The 12,536-nt window shown below is 36.0% G+C and overlaps 1 protein-coding gene across 6 annotated transcripts in view; it reads right to left on the reverse strand.

The window, feature by feature from the left end:
* The window catches only part of BANP (BTG3 associated nuclear protein), a 152,533-nt gene that overhangs the window by 107,657 nt on the left and 32,340 nt on the right, over positions 1 to 12,536 (reverse strand). For 4 of the 6 annotated variants that reach the window (XM_080410656.1, XM_080410654.1, XM_080410655.1 and 1 more), the window contains 2 exons: positions 8,418 to 8,645; positions 7,588 to 7,763 (listed from right to left, as the gene is read on the reverse strand). In XM_080410656.1, coding sequence (XP_080266782.1) covers positions 7,588 to 7,763; positions 8,418 to 8,645 — 404 coding nt within the window. The remainder of the gene's footprint in view (positions 1 to 7,587; positions 7,764 to 8,417; positions 8,646 to 12,536) is intronic. The other 2 variants (XM_080410658.1, XM_080410657.1) reach the window with 1 other exon arrangement.

Here is a 12,536-nt window from a genome sequence, read left to right on the forward strand (position 1 = left end):
TCGAAGAGAATGTGTGACAATTATTTGGGAAAATATTATTCATCCTTTAATTAACATACTACATAGACCAGTCTTCCCTTATCTTCTCAAAAAATATTCATGTTTATGTTTCTAATGCTGTATTTCTGATAGTCTTAAAATGCAGTAAAAGGAATGCAGAGAAAGCAGATACAATACAAAACCATCATATATGGTGCCAAATATCGTATGTCAGTGTATCAAGTGGTAAGTTCATTGAACCAAATTCTAAATCAATGGATCATGCTGTTTTATTTATATCATTTAAAACCAGCTTTCATGGAGCTCTGTTCAAGACCATTTCACATACTTGGGAGACACTAAGGACAGTGTGTTTCTTTCTCAGCAATTTCAAAGCCTTGGCTTTGGCATAGACATTTTTTAAAATATCTGCTTTTAAAGCAGTATAGTAACGCTGAATGGGACATTCTTACACTACAAAGATGAGAGGTCCTGCTTTTTCTTCCTTCCATCTTAAAAATAGGACACTAACACTATTGTGAAAGATTTAAATGGATAACATAATGTGCATTAATGTTTTAGGAACAGATGCTCCTCTTGTTTGTACAGCAAGTCACAGATTAAGTACTTTAAATGTTGCCATAAACTGAATATGTGTAAGAACAGTATTATACAATATTCCTTACATCTTGAAGCACCTTGACTCTTGAAAGCAGTATCTAGCATTAAGCAAAATAATGCTCTCGTCATATCTCCTAGAGAAGTCTGCAAGTATCACAGTGCCCTTCGATAGCTTATTCTTTTTTTGAATAGTAAGTATTCAACATTTGAGCTTTGGTGAACTGAACTGAAGCAGGTTTAAGTTAGTATTTTTTCTGTACATAAACTGCATAAAAAAGCAAATTCCATTTTTTAGCAATATTCTAGAGCAAGTTCTTGTCAAGTTTTTCAAAGTAAAATTCAACACCTTCAGAGGAAACATGAAACGCCTGATCACAGCAAAAGCAGTAAATGTATTTGGATATTATCCATTCTTTGCTTTCTGCTGTTTGCACTTGTTTCTTGATAAAATAGTACTTCATGTAAATTTCTGAAACTGCTACTAAGTGCAAGCTCAAGACCTACCACAAAGTTATTTATGAACAGTGATCTCTATGCTTCAGTCCCAAGCGGTTTCCCCAACAAATGAGAAACCACAAGTAAGCAACCGCCACACTTTTTGACAGTTTCCCATAAATCCAAGAGCGTAACATACTTAAATCGGAATCAAGCGTTGCAAAAGGCACTTTGTAAGTACAAAACAAATACAACATCCCTACCCAGGAATTTTACAATGCAAGAATAACACAGGAGACAATAGGTAGATTAGAGAGGCAGGCAGGTGACAACACACATTGAGCTTGTAGGCATTCCCAAAACAGACTGTATCTTAAAGTATCTTAAAAGAAACGTGTCTTAACTATGGCTAAGTTTTACATAAACACCATGAGAAAAGACAATTTTATTAGTGAGTATCGTGGACAGGAGATTGAGGGAGGGGGGGTGTATATAAGGATCTCCTCCCAGGGAAGTAGAAGAAAGCATAAAAGTCTCTGTGAAAAGATTACAAGCAAGGAAACCTGTCACCTATAGCTGAGGAAGTCAGAGCAACTCTAGGAGTGACTGGGAATGGCAAAGGGTCAGGTCTTCCTTGAGAACAAGGGTGCCACGGAGTAGGGAAAGAGATGCAAGCAGAAGATGATGGGGTTAAAATGATGAGTTTGGAAAATCTTAACAGCTTTCTGAATGTAAGGCCGGAGAGGAGACCTCACAGTAAATAAGCCGGGAAGTAACTGGAGCCTGGACAAAAGAGTACTTTTCATCTGAGATGTTATCTATTCAGGACATAAAAGGTTCCATTTAAGCATTTGGAAATCTACTCACCCTTCTTAACAAAACTTACTCCTTCATCGTTACTGCAGCTTGCTTTTCTTTATCTAATGACAAAACTCTTCAGTTAAAAAGTTTAGACAAATATATTTGAGAATGTCAGAATACTTTCTAACAGATTTGTGGTGAGCATAAAAGTGCGTACAGCTGCCAGGTTATAGCTTAGGCAATTGAAAACCAACCCTTGACAGGATTACAGCCACATACCAGTACGAGAGAATTCATTAAAGTCAGAAAACAATATAGGTACTTAATATCATAGGTTTAAAACCTCTGTAATTTAAAACTAGTGTGGATCTAATGTTCTTCACGATACTATTTTTTGCAGTGGAAGGCAAAATCCAAAAGAACAATGTTAGAATGAATGTTGTCATAAGCAGAGACTATACACAAGGTCTTTCTTACCACATAATTAGCCAAGGGCCTAAAGAATCAATTCGCAAATTAAGTTCTGTGCAAGAAGGACTAAATACCAGCTGCATTTTAGGTTGTGGAAACCCAGTCTACAGTCTATCAGAGTCTACAGACCTCTGTAAATGTACAACATTTCTGGAAAGCACAGAAAAATAGTCTCCTCAAAATAACAGCCTCATCTTCTCCTTATCTTACCACCCTGAAAGTGCAAGTAGTACGGTATCTGAAAACTGACGAGGAAAACAGAATCGTGCCATCGCTTCATTTAGCACACACAATTAGTAAAAAATAAATTTCAGCATGTTTAGTATATAAAACTTAACAGCTCCCCCACTCCAAAAACGTACCAGTGATACTAATAAAATCTCTATCTGTGCTCTCTCTGCTTTGCATAATACAGTGAACTGCACTGAGCTGGAGGGTGCCCATGACATTTAAGTCACATAATTCTGCACAGCTCCAATACACCTGAGAAATACTGACTCCCTTCCAACCACAGCTGAACAGATGGACAGAAGTCACTGCATTAGAAACCATTTAACACACATCACAACTAAATACTCACAAATGGACAAAAAAGGTTTTTGTAACAGTTCCTGAAGATCTACAAAACCAGCATGTACATAGACACCAGGCCCAAACGATGATGTTTCAAAAATGTTCTTCATTAATCATTTGCTCATTTTTAAGCCTAATTAGAAAGTACAAGATTTAAAAAAAAAAAAAAAGCACAACTTTGTTTAAACTGAGAATATGCTGTACTCCAAAACATAGAGTAAGAACACATTCATGTCAAAATTAACCGGACTTTTAAAAGAGAAAAACACATCTATCACTTGTTGGCATTTACTTTAAACACTTCTTAGTAATAAATATTTTTTCTTATTCCATTAAATGAGAAAGATGTGTAATCCATGGTGGGGGAAAATAAAAAACAAAGAGAGGACGATGAACAAGAAAAGTTCCCTGTATTTTTAAACACAGGTTTCCTCCAGATTAAAGAAAAAGCATACAGTGCATCAGGCGAATACAGCAAAAACATTAATTTTCATTATATTTACATTGGTTTTATCTACTAAAACCTTTCAAAAAATCAGCCTCTATCCAAATTCTTTAGATACTCACACAGTAAAATGGTTTGTAAGTTTGACAGGTCATGCTATAACTCATGTTAGGTCATTTCTTTTCTCCAGAAAACTTTTCTGCTCAAACAGACATGTTCATGTATTCAGAGAATAACCACCACACAACAGACTTCTAAAAATGTGGGAACAGCTGTGTACATCAAATTTCTAAAAGCCACTTCAGAAAGAAAACATTTATATCAAAACACAAAGGTATATTTCCTGACGTAAACTGCTTAGCTGCATTTCTCCCACGGTATGCAAGTTACCTCTATAGCTTTGATGTTTCAAAAGACAGAGAGGGGAAAAAAGGTTAACCAGACCTGAGATTTATTTAGTTGAGTGCACTGTGGGTAAGGACAGTTCCACAACTGTAAGAGTTGCTCTCCAAACACTTGTCCAAATCAGAACTCCTTAGCTAAAATTGTAACCAAGATAATTAAACAACATAAAAATCTCTGGTTTGAAACAATGACTCCCAGTTGAAGTGAGGACCTCTTAAAAGATCATCAACATACCATGTAAAAATACAAGGAGATTTCTTACTAAATCAGAAAAAGAAAGAGAAAAGAGATGGGCGATGATTAAGTCAATTAGACTTTACAGACAGCACTTACAATTAAATACTTTAGCACTGCTTATGCAGTTTAAATTACCAGAATAGAGCAGCTTGGGCACAGTTTTATTTGGTAGGTTGCACGTTTGCTGCTTTAAGACCTTTTGGCTTTTTCACTTCTACTCTAATGTGAGTTCGGTAGTGGGTCACACGTGGGCTTCTTCATTCGGTACCTTGTTTCAGTAGGATTTAATGAAGGCTCCAATCCAGATCTCCAGAAACCAAAGATTCAAAGTTAATCAATTTTAAGTTGATGTCCCTTCCCCATTTAAACTCTGACAGGCTCAATGGCATTCAGTTCTTTCGAACAGTATTTCTGGAGGAAGAGATCTTCTTCAGTAAAACAGAGTTTTGAGCTGTGATCTTAGTATTAAATTACCCTCCCACTTGCAGAGAAGTAATTTTACAACTAAAGCACTAAACTTACACTACTGTTTATACCATCCATACCAGAAGATCCACTTGGGGTACAACAAAGTTAGAGAGAAGAAACACACTCTAACATATTCATTCAAAACAACAGCAGACTAATCACTTTTGACAGTTATTAGAATCCATGGGGTAAAATTACAAGTTAAATGAAAAAACACTATTTCTTAGTTGGCTGAATAAAGATACACTTGGTATTTTCTATGCCAAAAATATGACATAAATATAGTACGTCACTTACTAGTAAGCCTTCTAGCCTATTTTAATTCTATTTTAACTGGTAATTCAACACTGAACAATTCTATTCTTGCTCAGTTTTATCTTCAATTGTGAAAGATTACTCCACTTTTAGAACTGCAGTCCAATGAATATGTCAGGTGTTGATATTTCTACCATCCCTATACAAAAGGACATTAATTATCCCAAAGTGAACTTTGGAAAAAATTCACAAAATTTCACAAAAATCAGAGATTCAGTATGTCTACATGCTTTCAGCTCATAAATACTACATCTTAAAATCAATGCTTGTCCGACCATTAACCCTATCTGGAAAACGGATGAGCATTTTCAGTTTTCTGAAAAGCAAAAGCATCTAACTGTTGCTCAAAGACAAGACAGAACACACCTTACTGCACATGCAAGAAGAGTAATGTACACTGAAGATCAAATAAAGTCAGAGTGTTCAGTCAGGAAAAAAACCAACAAAAACAACAAAAACACAACCTTAACCTAGACCATTACTGGAAGTGGGCTCTATGCTTCTATGTAATTCTTTTTCAGGAATAGAAATGCTATAACACTAATATTTTTTAAACTCTCCGATGTGATTAAATGCTCTTTGAAAACAGCCTGCAGAGTGCAAACAATGTCTTTACATAAATCTATTAACTAAATTCTGATATATCCACAGGTCAATGCCATATTCAAAGTCAGCTAAAGCCCAACTATAAACACGATTTAGTTTTGCTTTCCGGACACGAGATGATGGATGGGAGTCCTGCTGAAAGCCTGTTGTTTAGTCTCAGTCCCTAAGGGCTGAAGTATGCCATTTGTATTTTACAATCCATCGAGATTCCTTTGAGCAACTCCAAGTCACTCAAAATTCTTCAACAGCCGATGAAAGCAAGCTGATGGGTGCTGTAACTTTTGCTTTTTACTGCTGAAGAAAACAAGTCTGCACAACAGACCTATTATTCTTCATCACTTCCTTTATTAATAATTTAATTTCTGTGACATACTGCAGGCTAGTTCGTTTAGCATTCCTTCTGTGCAAGCGGTCCTCTCTCATCTTTGTGAGGGCAAGAAGAGGTAGGTGTGGGGGATTACTAATCTGATTCTCAAAGCATTCATCAATCTCAGAGAGATTTTTAATGGATGAGTGTTCTAAAGGTCTGAAGAAAATCAGATCTGAAGACATTAATGGATTACCTGTTTCTTCAAAATTTACATATACAACAATGGCATAAAAGGCCAACATCACATTTGTCTGTGCAAATCTGTGCCAACCAAGTCAAAAAGGGCAGTACACAACAAATAGCCTCCTAACGTTAGAAACTTCGTTCCTGGTATAGCTGACAGAGCTGTATGAAATATTAACAGACTCCACAAAGAGTACCTTTTATATTTTCACATCAAAATATCAGCACTATCTGTAATCTGACCCTATTTTTGAGGGGAACTCCTCAAACAGTCTCAGTCTCCTTTAGTTCCCTATTAACCTAAAATTAAACACCCTTTGGAAGCAACTTTGTCTCACAACACGCAAATAGACTGAGCCTAACTTTATAATATGCCTAAGTTGTACAAATATCCATAAAAGTCAAAGAATCCTAAGTTCATATGCCTTAGAACAACGTTTTCAAAAACTATCTTTGGTGCATAAGACTTTCAGTAGACTGACTTCTGAAGTTCTCCAAGTTTTAGTTTTAGTTTTCAAATTAGTTAGTCAAATTGTTAGTCAGTTCTGAAATCTATGAATGCAACTCTTAAATACTCAGCTTCTGGCTACCTTGAATTAATCCTTACCACTAATTGTATCCTAACTTGTTCACACCCAACACGCTTTTACCAATGGCTGGAGATCATGCAGAAGAAACTGAATCACTCCTAATTGAGGAGTCCTTCTGTTTCAACGTTAGAGATCAAAAAGACAACGCATTTACCTCTTAATTACAAGGGTCACCTCCTAAGTGCATTCTGCTGCAATAATTACCCTGAAGTAATTTATTCTTCTCTGGTACATCAATGTAAATATGAACTACCACATCCAGAATAACACTTCAGTAAATATTCAATCAATAAGTTTTAAAAAATAATTAGGAAAACTATTAAATTGAACTCTAGGATTCAAATTACATCTGCATAAAAACAAAATCACTGATACTTTCAAATTTTAATTTATCTTATGTTTTCACCTAAAACTCAGAGATCCTTACATCATCTTGTTTCTGATTAAAATAATAGCAATTAACATTTACTTCAATATTTCAAACCACATAAAATAGAATATCTTTATTAGGCTAATCTAAAATTTTTAGATTTCTCTACATTTGATTTCTGTGTCCAAGGCTTAAAGAATTTTCAGAAAAATCTGACACTACACACTATCCTGTTAACACTCTTTTTAATACAAATTTCCTTATAAAAATTGCTTACATTCACTAAAATAAATATTTCACATTCATGAGAATTACACAAGTGGACTATTAAAGTTTCAGGACAAGATAGACTAGTAGATTTTATTTCCCAGAGAGGACATTTTTTTTCCTGAAACAATATTCCAACTTGGTGACAGGAAATCCTGCAGGTTGCATGTGTTAATTTAAAGGGTTTAAAATAGAAAAATACACTGCTGTAGTGGGGCGTACTTTTTAAATTTTTATAAGGAATTTTAATTAGCTGTTCTGCCTGCAAAACTAGTAAAAATAATTAAAAAAAAAAAACCCTATTCATTCACTCCTATCTGACACTTGCTGTATTGCCTAACAATTCAAGGTTGGACCCACGATACCATCTCTGAAGCTTCCAGTTGAATCTTAGTTCATTCCACCACCACATTGACTTTGCTCAAGTAGCCTTACAGTTAGATCAGCATACCTTCAGAGTTCAGCGTAATAAGCGTGACATTGTTCCCAATACTTTGGCTTCCTAATTGTCCACTGTTGGAAACTGAGTCACTGGCCTCAGAGCCACTCTCTCCGTCTTCATTGTGACTGTCATCGTGCCCTGGCACTTTCACCACTATGGTGTTCTGCCTACGTCCAGGAACAGCACTATGGAAAAGAAAAGTATGTAACTTTGGGAAAACACAATGCTTGACCAAAGACGACTGATTATAAGGGAATTAAAAGCACTAATTGACAAAAGTAAATGCATTACAAAAGCATGCTGCTTTAAACACAAGCCTACTCCTGTTTATAACTCAGAGCTACACAACAAAATAAAATGGAAGGAAAATAGCAGAAGAAATAAAAAAATGTAGATGCATACTTTCTAAATTTGCATCAATGGAAAAGCCTAGGCCTCGTGTGCAAAACAAAAATATTTTAATAATTTATTAAAACATATTATTTAACAGCTTCTACCCAGAATCTCAAGTTCCACTTAATTTAAAATTTGCTTTAGATTGTACAAACTCTAACAAGCCTTCCTGGGCTGCTGCATATTCCTTCTTCAGCTGGTTAAATACAGGATCTTGGCATGTTCCCAAGCAATCGTACATCTGTAAAAAATATGTAGCTATAGGCACTTTTTCTTTCAACTGTTTGCTGCCATTGAACTAATTCCAGATCCTCCAGGATGTTCTCTCCCCAACCAGAGCAAACCAAGAGTGTACCTATACTGCTGATAAGAGGCTTCCCTAGGCAGAACGGTCAGCCAAATAACATATTCAAGTACCAGTTCAACGTTTTTCCCACTATTATTACCTAGAACATTCCTTATTTTCCACTTCAAACTGCTGCAGAAACTGATACTGATCTGTCAAACGAGGGAGGGAAGGAATGGGGAGGATTCCCATAACTGCTACTAACTTGCTAAGGATATTTTCCAGAGAATCCGCTGCTCTGCTCAATGGTTCTTCCTGCCCAACCATCTTGGCTACAATTGAATTCTGCCGGTCGTTGTTCAGTATTACTGTGGTCTGAGGGACAACACTACAAGACAAAAATCAGAAAGGAAAATGGAATGTAAAGGAACAAACCTTATAAATAATACATTAACACAGTCTTACGGCTTAAATAGTCTACTTAAAAACAGAGAATGCCTCTAAGCCTCGCTCTTTATCCCAGCATCGTGGTTATGCATCCAATGCTAAAGCTGGTAATCCATCGAATTTGACATCTGTACCATTTCAAGTACTCAGATTTTTTTTCAGAGGATGGATGGCTTCAATGGAATTATATAAAAGTCCACAACCCCTGGCAAAGCGATAAAGAATTCAACTCAAGATATACAGGAGAAAGTTTGCAAATCGCAGTTCCAAAAAGCGACCACATTCTTCTTTTGCAAGGTCTGAGAGTGAGCATTTTCAGAGGGAGACTACGGCCAGCTCACATGGTAATACACCATCTTCAGTAGGACAATTCCTAGGAAATAAGTTTTTAAATTATTTATTGATTGGATTATGAGCTGAGTTAAAAAGCACATACTGTCTTCCAGTGCTGGGGGCTTGTGGAGGGCAGGGAGACAAGTGTGGTACTAGGGCATCAGAGCAGAAAAGGGACAGACTGTAACTTTAACGAATGACAAACCTAACCATTTCTTACGTGCATTTCACATACAAAAGAAAAAAAATCTGAAACAAGCAACAGAAAAGCATTTAGTGTGTGAGAAACCAGAAAGCCTTTTTTATCGCTTATGATGACAATGTAGAAGAAAATAACTAGAGAAGTGTTGCACAGAAAAACGCACTAAGTCTACACTATAATACAGAAGTAAATATGAAGTAAATAATTATCTCCAGCATGCATCTTATCCTATAATTTTATTTCAGAGATTAACGTTATTCCCACACCATTACTCAATATTCTAAGGCATGGTTTTGATATTTAAGACTGTTTTCACTGTGTTCATGGTAAACTTCAGGAGAAAACTTGGAAGATAATTTGTGTTTCAGTGTCAGAGAAGGCTTTCTTTTCTCTTTGCTTCCCACAGTAAATAGTCCGCTATTGTTTTTACTGGTCCAACATCTCAAACACGACTGACAGTCATTTATTTTTCCTAACTGTAGTCCTCAGCTAATTGTTGAAACAAATTAAACAAATCTGATGACAGCAACTCTGTTTATTTCAGCTGTAACCGAGTGCCTGCTTGCTTGAATATTCATGTGTCTACATAACACTTTAGGCACTACGATATCCATCATTAAGACCTAGAGAAAAGACAAGAAACTGTCATAAGAGCTAACAATAAATGGATCTCAACTTTAGCCCAGATAAAGTGGTTGACCACAGCAGTTTTGCATACAAAAAGCCCCGGAGCCTAATGCCCTGCCTCCCTCTTACAAGAGCTGCATCTGTTGCTAGCAACAAATGGGATTCCGCATGGACTGCCAATGATCTGTCGGACTGCAAACCTTGAGAAGCTCTGGAAGATGTTTGTCTGATCATAGACAAGTACAGACTGTACTATAGCTTTGAAGTTCAAATTGTATTAAGCAATAAATGAGTGTTTTCTGTTGGGTTTTTTTTTAGTTACTATCCAGAGTATAGGGATTTTCAATGTTTTCATGGTCACCTTTTCAAAATTTTCCCCATTATGAAGGGGAAAACAACTGCACATTTTTTATTTAAAAAAAAAAGGCAACTTCTATTTTCTCAATACCAGCACTGAACATTTTAAAAAAAAAAAACAACCCACACACCCCAGATATGCACCAATTACTTGATAAAACATTGATACGTGGCGATGCTGGCAGTCCCCCAACTCTAGCAGCAATATGTGTTCTCATTATGTTTCCCAAATTGTCCAAATAGCTACATTTGAAGTTTTTACAGGCCAGTTTAAAATGTTCAAGAATTTTACATTTCCTTTTAGACACTTTCCTTTATCACTATCTTTCTTGCAATCACTTCTGAATGCCTGTTTAAAATATCACTTACCAAAGCTTATTTTTAATGAATACTCTGAATAATTAATTTCAGCTGTAGAGATAAATGCAATAAAATTACATTTATACAGTCCTTAGGATTTTGCTCATATTAAGTTTATATTTGAAAAAGTCTTAGCACTGAAAATTGGCATAAAATAAGGAAGAAGTTGGGGAGGTTGCTCATTTTTTTTTATTAGGAATATTCATTTTTAAGGAAGACAATAGAGAGTGAGCTGGACAGCATCTAGCTAGCTTAAGCACACCTCCAGTAAGGCAATACTTGTATACAACCCATCAGCACAGATATATCCCCTGATCAATGCATCAATGTATGTACAAGTAGCTTGCTCCAATGCGTAAGTATTTCTTTCAAATTTATCCCTAAACACCCATGAAAACACTGGCTCCTCTCTAGCTATTAACTTTTCCCAGTTAGTAGAGTGGATTATTGACAGGAAAAATCCACCTTCGCAGTTGTTTTGGGAGGAGCCACTAACTAAACATACTGTTTTACTGACACGTATTTTCCTGGCTATACAGCATAAAGGCAAAACCAGACACCACATACACAAGGAAAACCTCTGTCACAAGCCACAGCTACCACCAAATTGTCCATCAATTGTTTTACATTTGGAAATGAACTGTTATCAAGTTGTACGCACTTAAAGAATCTATAAAGCAGTCTGGCAAGCAGAGTCACACAAAGCTCAGTGGTAGAGAACAGCTAAAATAAGCATTTGGAAACATTCAACACAAGAAATCTATAACCTCCAATTAACCTTTCCCTGTGATTAACCTGCCTAAATAGGAACTCTACATCTAGTTTGAAAATAACTAAAGAGAAGTTTCTTGTTGGACAAAAGATTATTTCTGTGTTCTGCATCTACTAACACAATGACTCTGGTAAAACTCACTCAATTCTTTTGTTTTCAGTCTTAAAGGAAAAGGAATTTTTATGTTTAATGCTTAACTCCTGAAGAATGACGCTTTCAAAAAACAGTCTGCATGAGGAGGATGAGGTAACCTTTCCATTCAAAATGTCATAAATATTAACCAAGAAACTACAGTTCTGGTCCATGTTCTACATGGAACAAGAAGGGTGACAGAATTTGCTGACAAATTCTGAAATGAGGCATCACAAGGCAGAAATTTTTCAGAGCTGATGCTGTGAAACTTGAGCAGTTACTTACCTGGAAGAAAAAGAAAGTAATAATTGGGACCGATACAAAAAGGCACCATTATGCTTGAAACAGGAGAGTTGCACAGGGTTGTCTTAGACTCCAATTAGTACACAGAAGAAATGGATATCCACAAGATTCCTTGCAGATACGGGAATGTGCTTCCCTTTAACTTTCCTGTGAGACATTCTAATCTCCATTTTCAGGTTTGTTTATTTATTTTAAAGAGACAACAAAAATAAATGTGCTGAAGACACACAAAATTAAACAAGGAGTTCTATGTAAAGTCAAAATATTGTGCTAACCTGACAAAACAAATCAGAAATATCATTAAAACTTATTACAGCCTAGTGCATCCTCATACTGGATTATTTCCTTTTCCAGTCTGTAGATCTCATACTGAAGGTGTATCAACTTTAACCATTACTTATGTACTAAAATACAGAGAACAAAAATCACAGAGAAGGAGGAAGAAAGCTTCTGATATTCACTCTGATCCCAAATGAAGCAATTCTTCCTATGACTGCTGCCAGTACTATACTCACAGAGAAAATGGAAAGAAAATATTAAAGGGGTTCAGTGGGAGTGCTTCAGAAACCCAGTGTTGTTGCACAGGCTTTAGTACTTTCCATTTGCATTCACATATTCCTTTCCCCATAAGCAGAGACTGGTTCTGCAATTTGCCTATTCTTGGACACCACTTAGTAAGAAACTTAAAATGTGTGCAACCTACAGATACTATTATTTTGGGAAATTTTTTTCAAAGGCAGTTGACA

The sequence above is a fragment of the Falco punctatus genome (assembly GCF_963210335.1).
Source record: "Falco punctatus genome assembly, chromosome: 14".
NCBI classification, from domain to species: domain Eukaryota; kingdom Metazoa; phylum Chordata; class Aves; order Falconiformes; family Falconidae; genus Falco; species Falco punctatus.